This window comes from Chaetodon trifascialis, chromosome 7, assembly GCF_039877785.1.
Source record: "Chaetodon trifascialis isolate fChaTrf1 chromosome 7, fChaTrf1.hap1, whole genome shotgun sequence".
NCBI classification, from domain to species: domain Eukaryota; kingdom Metazoa; phylum Chordata; class Actinopteri; order Chaetodontiformes; family Chaetodontidae; genus Chaetodon; species Chaetodon trifascialis.
In genome coordinates, this window is record NC_092062.1 from 20,078,988 (window position 1) to 20,097,278 (window position 18,291).

The following is an 18,291-nucleotide window of genomic DNA, read 5'->3' on the forward strand; positions in this document are numbered from 1 at the left end:
CCTTTATGTACAGACAAATGTGCTGAAACTTTTCATCTCTAACATGGCACTCTTTATGTAATTTAACCATATACCACTAACAGATTAATAATGAACAATTTTTAAATTCTCTTTTTCAAATTTTCCTAGAAAACATATCTGTCAAGAACCACAGCATTTTTCATTTAATAATCTTGTTGCAGTATTGTCTACTAAACTACAGCCCGCATTATAGGACCCCAACTTTACACATTTACAAAATAGGGTGTGTGCACAGTCCTTCCAGAGGCCTCATCATGTTTTTTTTTGCGTATAGGGTAATAACAAAGGTCTTAAAAACTCAACACAGTCCATATGCCAAGCTCAGTCTTCTGCTCCTGCAGTTAGTTTTGGTATCTGAAGTTGCTGACTCAGCATCTCAATCTGCTTGACCAAGAACTGCTTGTCACGGCCCTCCTGTAAGCCAAAGACCCACCACTGCATTAGTAAAACTGGCTGTCAGTGTGTATTGGGAAATCACACAGGCCAACCTACTTATAGTCAAAATTCAACATGATGTAAGACTTTGCTTTAGAATACACCACACAGGTGAATGCCAACAACTTACCAGTTTACGTTGAGCTCTCAGCAGGGCAACAGAATTCCCATAGACAGAGGCTAAGGATACGAAATAACACAACACCACACTGCCAGGGAGAGAGACGCCATGATTATAGCAGAAAGTGAAGGAACATATAACACAGGTAAAATGTAGGCTGCTTTCTATATTTAGGTATAAGCACAGTACTGTAAAAGGATCCCACAGGAAGCACAAGTTCACTCACCAGAATAACACACACATGGGGATGGAGAATGACTGGGAACCGATGAAGAAGAGAAATTCCTGTGTAACTTCAGAGAGGCTGGAGAAAGAGGTTGGGACAATCAACCACATGTAAGGGAAGAAACGGAAAGGACCACAACCCATCGATGGATGAATCCTGGGTGGAACGAGAACAACACTTGGATTAAACAACGTAATATAACATGGAAGACATTTTCAGTGTTTCTGTCATAACCAAGGCTCTTTCTTAAATGTCCACTTTGACTGCTATTTCATTTATTCGTCACTGCCGGCGGTGAGCAAAAAAAGCACATGTCTTCTGTTTGTTAAAGGGGAGAAGCACTCACTCAGAGATACTGTAAACCATGACAACTGTGGCCAGGATCCAGCCAAAGAGGAGCACCGCCACGAAAAAGAAGGTGGAGGTGGTGGAGCGAAACGTCCTCAGCGCTGGCCGACAGTTGTAGAAGAGTGTGGCCTGAGGAGGAAAGTCACAGCGGGGACGTGAAACGGGCAAAACCAAAGCAAGAGCGTTGGCGAATAACTTTGTCCACTGTGTGAAATGATAGCTGTGTTAAAGCCACATCTTCACCCTCTTGATGTAGAAGAGGATGACAAACTTGACGGTGTTGATGAGTGGCAGCAGAGGGCAAAAGAATGCTCCGGTCCAAACCACAGTCTGAGCATACACCAGCTTGAGAACATTGGAGGAAACTACGAACTCCTGCCGTCCCACCCACTGAGCCAGCTTAGAGGACCAGTTGTCCACCACCATCCTGAGACACACACACACACACACACAGAAACACAGGACAATCTGAGTGCCTCACTCTCAACATGATCCGACAGACAAACTGTTCACACGGCGGTTGGTACCTGCGTGGATACTCTACCAGGACGAGCACGGCGATGTTGATGAGGAGGTCAAACACCGTCAGCTTGTACATCTCCTGTCCTACTCGTGTTTCCCAGCACTGCATGATGGGACAAACATGGAAAGAGGAACCTGTCTTACAGTATTTCAGTGTAGAATAGATCCAAAATTAAATGGTCCATTAAATCCTGTAATTACATTTACATGATTAGAAATTAACACAAGTGCACTTTTGGCATTTTTAGTGCCAGCAAATGAGACAGTCAACCACCTCCATTAATATCACCATCTAAGGTTTGTGTATGCCAATTATGACTTTGCTCTCACAGACGTTTGGAAAACCAAAACTACCATCAGTGTGTTCAGCTCTAATTTTTGCAGTTCTCTCCTGAAGTCCTCAGTTGATCCAGCTAACTTAGAGTTAGTCTGCCTCTTTAATGTGCTGATGCGAAAACAAGCTGCAGGCCGAATCCTTTCCTTATGTGCACGCAGCCCTGACAGGGATGTTAGATTAGAAAAACAAATATTCTGTCATCTCCTCACTGCAGAGCTGTGCTTGTCAGCTCAGTCAGCTGTTCTTTAAAAATAATTCACACGCACTCAAGAAGTATAATTACCGGGTAGACTTTCTGGTTGTACTGGCACAGTACACAGTCTGCACTACTTATGTCCCCCTGGCAGGTGATCTGACGCCACAGGGTGAAGAGGAGAACACCCAGACTCACCAGACGAAGGAACACCGCCCTGCACATGGAAGGGAAATCGTTATCAAAAGTTTCTTCTTTGGAGTCTATTTAGTTTAAAATGTGATAGAGTGACTGATGCCTGGGTGGTGAAGCAGGGTTCACTGCCCTCTCTGGTTGAATCTCTCAGGGCTATTTAACCTCAGAGCACATCGGGTCAGTGTGAAATGTTCTATTTGTTTGCCTGACTACTGTTTTTACTATTTATTTTCAAATTAAGATTGTAAGAGCAAAAAGAGCAATTTTTATTTAAAGTGCATTTTTTTTATTTATACATCTGTACTTTTACTTAAATACACTTTTGAATGCAGGACTTTCACTTGCAATTTAGTATTTTTGCATTAATATATGTACTTTTACTGAATTAAAAGGTTTGAGGTTTGTCCATCACTGAGTTCATGTGGCACAAGCTTTTCCATTTGCAGCAGGTTTTGTAAATTTTTTCTCAGTTTCTTTTTAGGATTTACTGAACTAAAAGCAGTGGTGCAAACCTTAATAGTGACACTATGACCGTAGTGCTGGGGGAATATCCCTCTATCAAGGCGATCTGGTCACACAACAGCGGCACCAGGAAGTTTCCGGCGGTGATGACAATGGAAGGCAGATACTCGAAAATCAAACCCAGGACCCCTTCCTGCCCACTCCTTTCCTGTTCGTAAGAGATGGGAGCCATAAAGTCATCGAAGTCTTTCAGGCCACATCTGCATCATCACTCTCCTTTTCCATCATTTACCTGGCTGAAGACAGTGGCCACATAGATGCCGTAGAAGGCTCCTATAATGAGCCCAAATGCAACCAAACCCATGGAAACACGTAGAGAGTATAAAACTATTTTCTGCTTCAAAGTCAGAGTGGCTTCCCTTTTCTTTAAGCTCTCCTCCTCCAGATCCACCTGACAGAGAGAAGAGTGTCACCTGAAAGCATGTCACTGCCATGTGTCCACCATATTTTTCCTTTTCATAACTGTCCTCAGTAAGTAGGACATGTCCCCTCTGACCTGTAGCCTGTAGAGGATGCTTTTCTGCTTCAGTTTGGTAGCGTGGTCTCCCAGGCATCCGTAGTCCCAGCTGGTGAACACCATCATGCTGTAGTTGCCTACAGCGCTGCCTCCCGTTGCCACAGCAACTCGAGCTGCAGCTCCCATGCTGTGCATGAGCAGCCAGTCAGGGAAGAGGACACAGATGCATGTTAAGGTAACTGCACTCTCGGCTCAGGCTTTTAAATGTCATTCTGTTTATTCCACTTATTGGCCTGAACCCTCAGTAAGACGGCCGAACACACACGCGCGCACACACGCACGCGCACACACACACGCGCGCGCACACACACACACACACACACAGGCTATATCTGGATTAATAACGCTAAAGCTGAAAGTGTTTGCTCTGGGACTGACCGTGCTATGATGCAAATGAAACAAAAGGCGAAGTAGAAGACAGCAGTGAGGAGGTAAGCCAGGGGGATGTTGTAGGACAAGTTCCTGTCCTCCACCGCTGTGTTGTTGTAGTAGCCATAATACAAGTATGTATACTCCATGAAGCCCTGAGCAAAGAGAAAGGGACAGTTACTGAGCACGTCTCACGTGTCCTGGGATGTGGTTTAAATTTACTTTCAACAGCAGAGAATATAGGTTTGTTGAAAATTATGCATGGAAACACCCTGCTAGGATATCGATCATCGACTTTTATTTTGAAACCTAGACAGCATCTCCAGTATATCCTTTTTTTGTTTTGTATGTGGCCGTTCTTTTTGTTTGTTTTTTGTGTTATAATGTTGGATCTTGTTTATTTAATGCATACAAAAAACCAAAGTGTAAAAATGACATGTTGCTGTTTTTCGGGGCTTACGTGTTGGACTTTTTCTTGGATGGGAGCAGTGACTACATGTCCTGCATCTGCTCTTGTTTGTTTTATTTTTATTTTGTTTTCTGAATGGATCAAACAATGTACACCATGTTACTTAGTGAGTCTGGATGTGTTGGTAGGTGAATTTTGTTAGCTTCAGACAGAGCCAGGCTAACTTTTTCCACCAGTTTCCAGTCATTATTGCAAAGCTAAGATAACCAGATGTATCTGTAGCCTCGTATTTACAGAGTGGTATCACTCCTTTCCTTTCCTTTCCTTTCCTTTCCTTTCCTTTCCTTTCCTTTCCTTTCCTTTGCTTTCCTTTCCTTTCCTTTCCTTTCCTTTCCTTTCCTTTCCTTTCCTTTCCTTTAACTCTTGGCAAGAAATGGGACCTTCAGTCAGTGTGTAAGAACTGCATCACAGTTGATCAAACAGTATAACCTCAGCTATTATCCAAAACACGCGTTCCCAATCTTGGCTACAGTCTTGTTTTGGAGAGTTTAATATGCTTAAAAAGCCAAAGGTGTTAAGAATCATCCAACACTAATGTCTGTTTTGCTATATGTTCTGCAAGTTTCGGATCTTTGCAGGTCATCGTGATGCCGCAGTTTCTTACCGTTCCCGAAAGTAAGTCAAGGAAGTAAGTATAGAACACCACCAAGCCCTGAGGATTAGGGTCATACTCCATGCATTCCTCTGGACCTGGAAAACATCACAAGAGGAAACCATTATGACTCCTGCACAGGACTTCTATGGGTTTCCCTGCACCTTTCTGAACATACAGTTCATGTAGTCATCCTAATGTTTTAAGAGTAACTGAGAGAGAAGAAGAGCAGGAGAGTAAAAGCTGAAGTGGTGAGGAAATTCAGAGGCAGAGGGTCTTAATCCCCGCTCCGCCATCTAGAATCTAGTGTTCTCACACAGCTTTAAATAATCAAAGGGTTTAGTTTGATAAAATGAAAATTATGAAAATGAGGCCAAAATGATAAAACTTTGAGGGAAGGAAAGCAGCTGCTGGTCATGCATGATAAAATGTTTCAACTTTCTATCCTCTATACTTTACACATACTTAAAAATGTCCCTAATCCCCTTCTTATTTAGAAATCTTTGCAATAAATCTTGCTCATTGTATTTCTGAGTGGAGAACCACAGCTGGTACTGCTGTCTCTACGTTTGCTCCTGTGAAGAGGCTGTTGCCTGGAAACTGCTGCATCAAACTGTGAGAAGGCTTCCTCTTTGTGTGTGAGAGAAATGCGCTAAAATGTCAGTATGAAGAAATGTCGCGTGTCACCCTCAACCAAAATCAAATGCTGTGAGCTAACGAACTGAGCAAGTCATTACCAGTGATGTTAACAAAGCTGGGGGCAACAGCTCTGAAGACAATGCTGGGGACGAGGACGAATCCAGCAATCAGCAGAGAGGAAACAAAATTGAGCACCACCAAGAATCGCAGGAACAGGAAGAAGGACTGGACGCCTCCTCCGAAGTTCCCTGTTCGGGGCAAAAGGCCGTGATTTCATTAAAAATACAAAAACAGATTTAATCATATTATGCAATGAAAGATTTCTCTAACCAATCCATTAATGTCCAACTGAAGTTAGCAGCTGAAGGTTTACCTCCAATCATTTGCAAAGACTTCCTCCACAGAGCGAACACGTAGAGAAACTCTTTGGTGTTGTCTCTGAATTTACGCAGAGATTTGGCCTGTTTCTGTTTCCAGGACCCCCTGCTGGAAACCACAGGCACCTGCATTTGCTGCACCTGGCTGGAACGGACAGGTTACACTTAAATGACTCTATTCTTTCATGGCTGTAGTTTCCAAGATATCTGAGCATACACCAGCCCGAGCCAAAGAAACATGTGATCTCGCTCTAATCAAAGGTAAACTAGACACAGTGTTCAGCTGGTACATTTCTAATTAATTCCAATTAACTGCTAACATAACATTGAGAGTCATTTAGACTCTTAGTGCATAGCAGGTCAGGTAAAAAAATGTACAACATATATGGAGAATAGTTTCCAATAATAAAGGAAAAACAAATTAGTATTTACTCTGGCTTAAATGAAACTTTTCTCTCAAGAACATGACTATTTTGTCTAAAGGTTGTACCACATTAAATATAGTAAAACTACATAATCATTTTATCTAACATAATAATAATATATATACACACACACACACACACACACACACACACACACACACACACACACACACACATATATGTTTAATAATATAATAATACTGAAAATCTGTTATTTATAATTCATCTGTGGAAAAAACAGATTTATGTCAGTATATTACTAAAATGGCTTGATCATTAGATTTATGTTCTGCAGTTTGTATGGAGCCAAGAAGGTGTCGAACAAATTGTGTGCACAAAACAAAAAAAAAAAGATTTTCTCCACAGCTCATGAGCTGGCTTTATGGAATTAAATACTTTAAAACGACTGCTGCCACAACAATTTATATATGTTGTGAATCATGACTGGAGCGGCTCCTTATCTGAAGACCATTTTTGAAAATGGAGCAGCAAACGTTCAGAGGAAGCTTTCATACCGCACAGCTCTTTTCAGCCTCATGGGCAGAGGGCTGCTCCTGAGGTCCCGGGGCTGCCCAGCGTCCTCCGCATCCTCCTCTGCGGGAGTCGAGCTCCAGTTGAACTGAGGGTAATTCTGATCGGACATCCGAGATGAAACCCACTGTGACCTCAGTGATGGCTGCTCGCCGAGGTAACCGCTGCCTGTGAATGGTCGAGTGAAGGACAGAAAAACAGCAAAGAAAGTGATGAAGCGATCTGTGTCAAGACGATTCAGGCAGATTAAAAGGTGATTCCATATCAGCTCAAGTAAACATGATCAGAGGTAAGAACAGACACACCTTCTGTATAGTCATACATCTGACTCGAGCCTCGTCTCTGTGGTTCACCGGCCATTTCTCTGATGCAGGTCAACCCGAGCAGCTTTCCTCTGGAACCACATCCAACACTTCACCAGCCAAAAGACGGGAATAAAACAAAAAATGAACCAGCTCGTGACGAGGAAGTGTTGCCTGTCCTCCAACCCCTTCCCTGTTGTCTTCTCTCACGGACTTTACTCCCTTTGTAAATGACCACACAGGTACTTCCTTGTAGACTTAACCCATTATTTCCAAGGGGACGGTTACCAGTTTACAGTTTGCACGGTCCAATAACCAGCAGAGAAAAGAAACACACAGCAGCCAAAACGGGTTTGAGTGATCTGTGTAATTGAGAGGTTCACAGAGGTGTCTCTGGAAACTTCAGAAATGATTTTGGTGAGTTATAATTGGGCAGTAAGGGGAATAAATTCTAACATATAAAACTGTACAAGTTAATTTGAATTCACAAGCCACAACATATTTGTTTTATCAAAGGAGTGTGGTTAACTTTTAGCTCAAATGAAACCCGCTGTGAACTAACTCAGCAGGAGCGGTTGTTAATGATTTCCCAGTCTGACAGCTGAAGAAATGCGACATATAAAAGCCTTTTTCTACAAGCTTTACCATAGTGATTTACACAAAATAATGATGAGCCTCAAAACGAAGACTTCAAGAAGACTTAGAAAAAAAAGGAAAAGGCAAGTGAGTAATATTGATGAGGAAACGCTGGTATATATTCCACAAGTGACAGCGTTACAGAGCAGGGAGTGCTTGCAGTATGAGCAGGCAAACACAGAAGAACAGACAAAAGGCTGAAAAATAAATGCTCTGGAGACGAGCAGTCAACACAAGGCCTGGGACCATCACAAGCACCACTGGGAAAAGGTTAAAAGAAAAAAAAAACAGGAAGCAAAGGGCTCAGAGAGGGTAAACAGTAGAGGCATAACACAAAATCAATTTGTAATTCAAATTAGTGCATTTCCAAGAAGCATTTGGAGAACAAAACACAGCCAGTGCCGCTGTCAGTCGTGCTCTTATGAAACGGATACAGAGGAGTTATCACACAGATCAAGGCAGGAATGAGTGAACAAACTCTCCAGCTGATACTCAGCTCACTGTGGTTAGGGCTGGACGACAATTCATTCATCAACATTCATCAGACATTTCCGCTTGTTTAAAAAGAACAAAAATCATGAATGAAGTTTTTCTTTCACGCATATTGTACATATATTTGGTCACACATCATACGTAACATTGGGACACTTTATTACTTTGAACATCAGTGTGATTATTTCATATATTATATATTTCATATCATTCTGTAACACTTCTTATTAAGGGGCACATATTCACCATCAACTACCTGAATTTTAGCCTGCATGTTAGCAGCATATTGGCTCTTTATTAGTCATTATACAGCACTTAATAATGTCTTATTCTGGCAGGAGGATTTGATTATTAAGGTCAAAATTTATGTACAACTTCCTTGCTTACCAATACCAATACTGCTTATCAATAAGCAGTAGTTAGAAGATTATGAAGGGAAAACTCTTTAACCTCGTAGATGAAGAATAAGGTCATGCAGAATAAGGTATGAAGTGCTTTAAACTGACTAATGTGGAGCTACTAACATGCATGCTAAGAAGCGACAAGTTCATGAATATGTGCACATTAATATGAAGTGTTTTTCATACTGTGACATGTATCATAATACATACATACTGGAAAACAATCAGCATTGTGAAAACGATTTGCGCCGTACCGTCCAGCCCCAGCTGTGCTGTTACTCATGACCTAACGTCGGCAGTTATGATGTGAAACTTCTGACTGTTTGTATCAAATGTTTGGTCCCAACCCTGAATGGTCCACGATGGCAGTACAGACATTTTGGCAGTGATATCTTTCACATGTACGACACTGCTACAGAGATGTCAGTGCTTAATGTTCCTGATATGATCTGAACTGTATACAGGCAGAACGAAAGGAAGGAAAAAAAAAACACATCGAACAGAGAGGAATCTTTCGGGTTTCAGGAAGTAAACACGGAAATGTTCGTCAAATAAAATGAGGAATGTTATAATGCTGAAAGTACTTGAGGTCTTTTAAAACGAACTCTAAACAACTTAAAGAATTTAATTAGGCAGCAATACAATGTTTTGCTCCTTTACGCGTAAACCAGTCTGAATCTCACCATAATGTCTGCAGATGGTAAAGTTTACAATGCAATCGTCATGATTTAACTATCACAAAAACAGAATTTAGACCGTTATTTAGACCACCACTGTGGACAAAAGCAAATAAGGTGCAGATTTAAGATGCCAACTGATGGCAGAATTACTTTGTTATGTAAAATTAACAAACAGGGAACTTTGATGATGCTCGCACACAAACATGGGACTGCTGTTATGACAGCTGAGCCCTGAAGGTGACACCCTCATCGTGTTTTCCCATCACAATCTATTCATTTTGTATTCCAGTATAAGCGTCCTGTAACATAATACTGAGTGCTTTTGCTTTGTTGCTTATGGGAACTCATGGTGCCTCAATTCAATCAGTCTCCTTTTATTACTTCTAAGATCATTATGAGGGTTATTGTTTGACTCGCCCTGCTACCTGCTTCCAAAGCAGCCTCTTGACATTTCAACAACCTCATTTTGATCAGTGGTGTGGTTCACTTAAACACCTAAAACCAGGCAAAGCATCTTGAAATAAAAGCCCACAAAGTGTACAGGCAGACGCACAGATGAGGGGAGTGAACTGAATGCTTACACCCGGGTTTCCACTCGCTCTATGAAAGTGACATTCACTGAGCTCCAACACTGCTCCCCCGGTGTTCACAGTACTTCTACGAACACATAAAAGACCTTTTTAACTGTCTCACGCTCTCGTCTGATTTACAGCATTGTTAATTAGATCGTGTTGAACTTTCACATTTTCCCACAAGAATTCTTACTGGACCTGTTTGTTGCGTCAAAGATTAGCGTTGGAGCAAATAGTGTTGAAATTTCTGGTCTGGAAATTCTGGAAGAAACTCGTCCTCATGTCCCAAAAGAGCATCTGACCAGTTCTTTTCTGTACCTCCATTCAATCAGTTTTTTTCTCTTTTGCGTTCTCCGTCTTCTCTCCCTCTCTTTTCTCCTCCTTGTCCCCTCTCCTCCCTTCCCTTTTCCCTCCCTTCAGGGCCCTGCCGACTATTATGCAGCAGATGGCGAGTATGTGCATGGAAAAGTAGATGGACATCCAGTAGTTGATGGTGTCAGAGGCCTTCAGCAGCACGAAGCCCATGCACATGTAGTCGTAGGCCCTCATCTTCAGGAACCAGTGAACCCAGTCGAAGATGTTCTGTCCACGAGGGCCCAGCTTAGCTCGGACAGAGGCCTCAATGGCGGACTCGGCTGCGATGCACAGAGGGATGGTGAGGAAGGAGAGGTAGTAGCCGGCGTGCAGTCCGTGCCAGTAGGCACTGATGAGCATGGTCCAGCCAGCCCTGAGAGTTAGAGACAAACAGGAGAGTTTGAGTGCAAAAATGTTGAAAAAAGGGTAGTTTTCCAGCAAAATCTATATGAATTATCTTAAATAATAATATATCATAATAATAGGAAATAAACAGCAGAAATTGTATGTAACTTCTAAGTTGAAATGACCAGAAAACTAAAATCTGGAGATGCTTGCCGTTACCTCACAGCTGAAATCTTTAAGATTTTATCTCACTGCAGAGGCCCCATGAAGGCACGTCAATGGCCGAACACACCACGCAGGGACTCACGCCTGTCAAGCAGACACTGCTGCACACGTAAAGCCTTACCTGAGAGTGTAGGCCTTGAAGGGGGAATTGGGGTAGATGTAGTGATGCAGCCACCACTGCACTGTCATGTTCCAGTAATGCATGCCATGCCGGACCTTCACACAGAAGTCAGTGTTGTAGCAGTCAATGTTCTGGATGGTTCTGAAGTCATATTTCTCTTCAGTGGTGGGATCAGGACTGACCACGAGGGGAAAAGAGAAGAGAGAAGACAAATTGAAATAAAAACTAAATTTGAACAACAAAAACATAAACTTCATACAGACCAAGATATTGCAGGCTGTCTACAGGCATCAGACACTGAATTTAATGCTTTTTAAGAACCAAATATAAGACTGTTTTATGGACAAATCATCTCTTTCTTGTCAAAATACTGCAGGTAAGTATAAAGGTAGGCAGTACATACAGTACGTGTGCAGAGGGAGGTTTCACGCAGGAATAGAGTGAGTTAGGTTCAGAGGGTTATGTTTAAGGTTTAATGATTTGTAACATCAGAAATTTGAACAGAAAAGACTATTTAATGACTTCTAAGAACTAATGTTTATAAAATTATACTCAGGACATTTAATGCTTTTTAAGGGCCTGCAGACACGTTATGCACCTGTAGTTGACGGTGGGTCCTCCTCCAGGTTTGCTCAGCGCCTTTTCTGGATAGCAGCCCAGACCTGCACTGATGCAACCAGCCTCAGCTCCACACCACGCTGCATAGAAACGCATCCTGAACACGAAAAATATTCCAATCATGTAGAAAAACCTGGTGATAGAGAGACACAGAGAGAAGAAAGGTACATCATTCATAGGTCTTACCAAACAACAGCAGACATTTGACCCTAAATAACTACCCGGCTCTCCACAGTCTGTAACCTTCTGTGAATTGATTAAAATCATTTTGTATTTTCCTAAACCACAGCACTGTTGCATTTATTTTAAACTGTGCACTCATGTCTATGTCATGTCTGTCTAAAATATTATTCATCATATGCAAAAAAAAAAAAAAATGACAAGAGCAATACCTAAAGAAAAAGTTTTCATCCAGGAACTCCTCCGTGCGAACGTAGGCCAGTGGAAAGACAGAGTTGACAGCCAGGAACAGAGCGCCGTAGACGGGAACCAGCTTCAAGCGCTGCAGGCACGGCACCAAGCCAGGCAGGGCCAGTGGGCTCGGCTGCCTCAACCAGTCAACATATGTTTGGAAACGAAAGAACGGGCCTTTGGGAAGATGAAGGGATGAGATACAGGAGTGTTGAGAAGACAGTGACAGACAAAAATGAAAAAAATCGGGATAATGTAAGACACAAAAGGGACGAGCGGAGGACAGTGTGGTTCAAAAGAAGAGGGGGTGTTGTTGGATAGGAGACGGGGGTAAGAAAACAAAAAGAAAGCAGAGGCATATGAAAACCAGCAGTAATTTTAAATAATGCTGAAAACGAGGTGGACTCACACAATATTGGACAAGAAGCGGAGAATGAGACAAAGAGAGACAACAGTTAAAATTCATGCAAAAGCAAATTAACACCAACGACAACAGACATGAATACAAACAGCTGGCGCGCAAACATAATTGTGAGGCATTAGGCATTTCCACAGACTTACCGGTCATTATACCGACATAACAGTAGCTATAGGACAGAATATCGTAGAGAGAGGGCTCCTGAGACAGACCCCCAATGACAGGAGACTTGGCAAAGGAGCTCACGTCCTTTTTCTTCTCTACGTGGAAGCTTTGCACCTCATTGGCTAGACTCACCATCTGAGTTAGAAACAGAAAGACACATCAAAAATCAACAAAGACGCACTAAAAACTGTGCGTTGCCGCAGTAGACTGACACTGACAAGGTTTCTGTACCTTGAGAGTGAGAAGTAGCTGGACGGCGTTGGCAAAAGGTGTCGGTTGTGGCAGGCCGAACCACGTGACCAGCCGGAAGAAGAGGAGGTAGAGAAAGGTCCAGCTGAGACTCAGTGCTGGGGCATGCCTGGTAGAGAGAGACACGTGTACAGGTCCAACAGTCAACACTGAAATCTGGACATTGCTAATTTTTGTTTGAGATGCTTTTCTGATTCATCATTTCATTCAGTTTTAAGCAAAAATGCCAAAAGTTCTCAAGTTTTTCCAATGATTTTCCTGCTTTTTGTCACATGTAATGGTAAAGGGAATATCTTTGCGTTTTGCACTCTTGATAAGGCAAAACAGGCAATTTCAAGACATCATCCTGGGCTCTGAGGAAACACCTGGCAGATCGGTCTCAGTTGCAGTCCAACTGTCCAGATTTATGTACTGACAGTGTGTGTGTCATACAGTGAAATAAGTTTGGTAAAAGCGTGGATATTCGTCTCTCACCGCCAGCTGCTCTTGATAATAATCCATGTTCCAATCACCGTCACCAGAGAGTGGAGTGTGTGGATGTGACAGGTGGCGATGGTGATGGACAGGCCCAGGAGAAGAGCTGCCCCCTGCTTCACAGGAGGACCTGAAGTGAAAGCAAAATTACACAATTAAGCCACCTAGCACCATCTGCCAAGAAGCTACGTGGAGTGGTAAAAGCACCTGAGACACAGCACACGGTGTTGATGTCATTAACAGGATGTGCCACTAATTTCGACTTACTCCTTTTGACTGATTTAGAATCTTTTGACACTGTTAACCTGGACAGGTGCAATCCAAATACAACAGGCTTATCAATATTTCTCAGCGTGGTGAGCAAATTTTGTGATTCACACAAAATGTGTTTACCCTCCATACAGGGGTCTGCCAATCACCCCCTTTATATGTAAATGTGTTTTCAAATCAACGATAAAGGCCCAAAAAACACAGTCAGAGCCAGGGTTGCAGATACGTCACACAGAAAAATTACATGTGACGAAAGACAACATATAAACAGCGGTCACAGTACGGGAGACTGAGGTTGTGAAGCATCCTGACAGGCTTAACAGAAGGTTAAGGAGCAGAGTCCCGAACAAAAGAAAAGATTAATTAAAGTCTTCCTTCACTATCGCTCATGGTCACCAGATTAAACATCACTAATCCTTAAAAGTAGGCTATGTAGCAGAGAAGAATGCTAAGCAGATTTCCACTTCGTCCCTCCATAGAACAGGAGGCTTTCCTATGAGGAAATGGTCCACTGTCCTATTAGACACATTTCAGGATACTGTATGCATGATCACGAGCCTCCTGAGGAGGATTAAAGCTGCAGACGAAGAGCAGCCATCCTCCATAATACATTCATAGTGTTAAAATTATATTGTTTGGTTTTCGGTTTGTCCACAATCCAAAACTTAAGGCAAACATTGTAACAAAAAAAAACGCCTTGTGCCCTTTAGAGGACAAATGTGAAGAGAAACAAGGAATCACCAACAGCATAGGCCAATATAAGAAAGAAAGAAAGAAAGAAAGAAAGAAAGAAAGAAAGAAAGAAAGAAAGAATTATTAATCACAATTTAACACAACATGCAAACTTAGGGAGGGAAACTGCACACGGCATGCATATGTGAAATTTTTTCTCCGCCTTTAACCCGTCCTTCCTCCGTGGCAGACCAGGAGCGGTGGGCTGCCAGCCGACCAGTGCCCGGGAACCAGTTCCTTTCGTCGTCACCACTGGTCAGGTGGTGATCTTCTTGCATGTTTTTAGTCGGGGTATTTTACGGAGGATACCCCAGGTGAGCATGGGGAGAACATGCAAACTCCAGGCATGGTGGAGGACAAGCCACCAGCCCCCACAGCGGGATCTGAACTGGGACCTTCTAGCTGTGACTACCACCTGTTTCACCGTGCCACATTTTGCTAATCAAATTCATTTATGTCAGTAACTTAGGCTGAAAATCCAAGTGGACCTAAATACTCACTCAGGTAACGGAAGAGGAATCCAACAGGGATGGAGACAGCGAGAACTCCCAGGTACACCAGCTCATCAGGAGACATCGCTCTACTGGCAGAGACACACAGATCAGCATCATCATACAGAAAAACACAGACGTGTAAATGAAACATCATGAAGAGACAATCCATAATTATGAGTGAACAACGTGCAAAGCTTGACATGCAACACATACTACCTCGGTGGAGTTAATCTTTATCAAGACTGCATCACAGATATTGATTAAATCTTATGGTTTCCTGTATTTTGAGGATGTTGTCAGTGCTAGAGCACACAGTACTGCAAAGAGTGAGGGCCGAGTATAGTTAATCCACCACTTTCTATTACAAAGAAATACCATGGTAGTCTGCATGTTATGCTTTCCATACTGTGAATTTGCTATTTTTTCCTCTCCATTTGGACATCTGTGGACATACTTTTTGCAGCCACAGCCTTGCAATTAAAGCAGCTACTTTCAATGTTGTTACAGCAAAAACAAAAACACTTCTCTCGTCATTTTCATTTTTACTTGTGAGAGGTTTGCCCAGAAGTACTGACAAGGTTCATTCAAGTTGAGCAACAACAATAATTAGTTAATCTTCTGGGTGTATTTCACAGTAACAAATTTGAGGCAATTTCCGCTGAGTTGTATGCAACAGCACTGTGAAACACTGTTGCAGCACGGTGTAGTTTTATTTTGAACATTATTTTGGACGAATACAAGCGTTCAGACAGATAAAAACGGAAAAGACAGCAGGCATGTCGATGTTGCATAACACGGAAAAACATGTGGAAACTTGCGGCTTTGAAATATAATGCCACAGTACAGAGTAAGTCCCGGTCTGTATCTGAGCCTAGGACAAGTATTATGTTTAAGGAGTATGATTGTATAAATGACTTATTTAGTTTGCTCAGGACTGGAAAAATCGGCTCAGATGTGAGTGAAATGCGTCTCACAGAACTCCAGGTGGCTGAGTGGAGCCGCTAGCTAACAGTAACACAGCCTGAAGGTTCATAACCATGACCCATGTTTAGAAACTGAGTCAGATTATAAAAAATAAGGCAGAATGAACTGCACGAGACGAAGACTGAACCACAATAGTCATGGCACTACTTACTGGTGTCAGTAGGCAGTTAACACAGCTGTACCAAACGTTAGCATAACCAATTGTTCATTAGCTTGGTAGCTACCACAGTGAGCAACGGTCGCACTGTAAGTGTCACTTCAGAAGCTTTCCATTACTTACATTTATAAAAGGTGTTAAAACGCCAATTTAAGTACTCCGGTCACCGGTAGAGCCTGCATACACCACCCATTCACTCATCTGAGTGACCATGAAGGAATTTACTTCCTCGATATTGAGAACGACGTCACATAGCGGAACCTGGCGCGTACCATCCTAAATGCAGGGGTACGGACTGAACCATTCTAAAAGACCTATTGCACTTCAGAACCTGAGGCAAACCATCTCAAAGTGAATGATCATTCTCAGAATGACACTGCACCTCTGACTATTTATATATGCCTGATCATGTAATAATATAAAACCATGTCCAAAACTACACCATAAATGTAACTAACAAATATTTTGGGGAGAAAAATGAGTAACTCAGTTCACTGGTTAGACCAAACATTTTTATTGAAATTTTTTGACAGAACAGGAAGTATGAGACCAAACTCCCTGGACGACATCCTTCTTAATCCTCCTCCTCATCGTCAGCTCCGCCAGCTCCACCCTGGCCCTTCTTGGCGTTCTTTCTCTTGACACGGCCTGGGCGTCCACCACCATATGGAGACCTCAGAGAGAAGTCAATGTGCTTCTGGCTGTCCAGGCGAACCACAAAGGAAGGGATGTTCACTACCTGCTTGCGCACACTGCCAAGACAAAGATAATGAGGTGGACTTTAGAGAAAAACAAACATTCAAATAGTACATCTTGCATACTTTATTCACATCTAATAATCTTAAACATGCTTGCTAATTTACTACAGGCTTCATTGACGAGGAATTCTTGACACCACAAAAAAATCTGATCATATTATCTTAAATCATCAGCCTGAGTATTTGCTACATCACAACACGCAAAGTGAAGTGAACACAATTGCCCGAGGTGCAATCCCCCATATCTTACCTGACAACCACAACACCTCAGTGACATAGTCCAAGCCCTCGGTGGCAGGATTGGCTCTGGGCAATGTATACTGACAAGGTATACGGTTTTGATACCGAATTGACCTTGCTGAATTGTTTAACTGATCTCAGTGGACAGCATTACAAGTTGATGGTCCTCTGATGGAAGAGGAAGCATTGAGTGATTCTCATGAGACCCTCAGGAGACTTGTGACCCCCTTTATTATTTGATGCTTGTTCCCCAAGAGCCTCAGATCTTACCGAATGTGCCTCTGGCGGATAAGGACACGGGCATGATGGATGCTCTTGGCAAGTCCGAGCTTGAAGACCTGTGTCTGCAGCCTTCTCTCCAAGAAATCTTCAACCTTCAGACCCAGGATGTAATCGAGCTTCATCTTACCCTCGTCCAGCACACCGATCCTCACCAGACGCCTGAGCAAAGCATTACCTGGAAAACCACACAGGAGCCATTTACAACTCCAAACATCGGGGCACATGCAGTACATATGACAATTCAACAATGCTGGCCTCATTGACGAGGAATTCTTGACACCATAGAAAGGTCTGACAATTGATAATTAAATCATCGGCCAATATGCTTATAAAACCTGCATTTACACTTATTAAAGTGTATACAAGTATACCTTCAAACAGGCGCTTGGGGTCCTTCTCGTCAAGAGTGAGCAGCTCTCTGGCAGCTTTGCGAATCTTGGCCAGGGTGAACTTGACCCTCCACACCTCACGCTTGTTCCTCAGTCCATACTCACCTTGAAAGAAGATACAACAGTCAAAGTTCAAGTTAAGTGGCCAACGAAAGGTTCAACTTTTAAGTAAATACGTTTCAAAGTAGCCAGACTTTTTACTGCACACTGGTGTTCTCAAAATCACAACATACCAATGAGTTTCAACTCCTGGTCGAGACGGGACTTCTCAAAGGGACGGCGGGGGGTGACATATGTCTTGCGACAAACCCAACTCCTGGCAACGGGCATGGCGGCTTAGTGCCTGCAACATCAGGACATGAGACATTAGGTTGGTCATTGAGTTAATTGAAAGCTAACTTCTATACATCAGAGAGGTAAATACTCAGAGCAGCTGCAGTCTCCCTAAAATCTCTAATCATAGACTGACATCCTGTTTAGTGAACACCATTCACACTGAACCATTCAGTTGGATAAAGAGTTCAGCCTTGAAATCACAGGCGAATCTGATAATACTATACACTATATGGATAAAATACATCAAAATATTTTGTGATTAACTCTTATTTCAAACTATTGTTTCGGTCGCCTCGTGCATTTAAACACACAATTATGGACAATATCACATGAATCTGATTTGTTTC

At 42.5% G+C, this 18,291-nt stretch overlaps 3 protein-coding genes across 5 annotated transcripts; all 3 read right to left on the reverse strand.

The window, feature by feature from the left end:
* Positions 1-342: 342 nt before the first annotated feature.
* Positions 343-7,199, reverse strand: tmc4 (transmembrane channel-like 4). The gene is made up of 16 exons (XM_070966934.1): positions 7,145-7,199; positions 6,824-7,007; positions 5,880-6,028; positions 5,605-5,754; positions 4,880-4,965; positions 3,816-3,961; positions 3,417-3,564; positions 3,153-3,311; positions 2,911-3,068; positions 2,294-2,420; positions 1,679-1,776; positions 1,395-1,578; positions 1,150-1,280; positions 804-959; positions 587-665; positions 343-435 (listed from the first exon to the last, which is right to left on the reverse strand). Exons 1-16 carry the CDS (start codon positions 7,197-7,199, stop codon positions 343-345), a joined length of 2,103 nt encoding a protein of 700 aa, XP_070823035.1.
* Positions 7,200-7,490: 291 nt separating this feature from the next.
* On the reverse strand, positions 7,491-16,217 carry mboat7 (membrane bound O-acyltransferase domain containing 7). 3 transcript variants are annotated; one of them, XM_070967165.1, is made up of 9 exons: positions 16,063-16,217; positions 14,805-14,884; positions 13,303-13,432; positions 12,811-12,937; positions 12,558-12,714; positions 11,978-12,173; positions 11,566-11,718; positions 10,968-11,144; positions 7,491-10,649 (listed from the first exon to the last, which is right to left on the reverse strand). In XM_070967165.1, the coding sequence occupies exons 2-9, from the start codon at positions 14,878-14,880 to the stop codon at positions 10,247-10,249; spliced, it is 1,419 nt and encodes a 472-aa protein (XP_070823266.1). In that variant the 5' UTR covers positions 14,881-14,884; positions 16,063-16,217; the 3' UTR covers positions 7,491-10,246. The 3 variants fall into 3 exon arrangements, with proteins under 3 accessions (XP_070823266.1, XP_070823264.1, XP_070823265.1); XM_070967163.1 differs by having other exon boundaries at positions 14,805-14,887; XM_070967164.1 differs by having other exon boundaries at positions 14,805-14,882; positions 16,059-16,165.
* A 212-nt stretch (positions 16,218-16,429) lies between these two features.
* rps9 (ribosomal protein S9) lies at positions 16,430-17,981 on the reverse strand. The gene is made up of 4 exons (XM_070966351.1): positions 17,842-17,981; positions 17,591-17,713; positions 17,208-17,394; positions 16,430-16,691 (listed from the first exon to the last, which is right to left on the reverse strand). Exons 1-4 carry the CDS (start codon positions 17,936-17,938, stop codon positions 16,514-16,516), a joined length of 585 nt encoding a protein of 194 aa, XP_070822452.1. The 5' UTR covers positions 17,939-17,981; the 3' UTR covers positions 16,430-16,513.
* Positions 17,982-18,291: the final 310 nt, after the last annotated feature.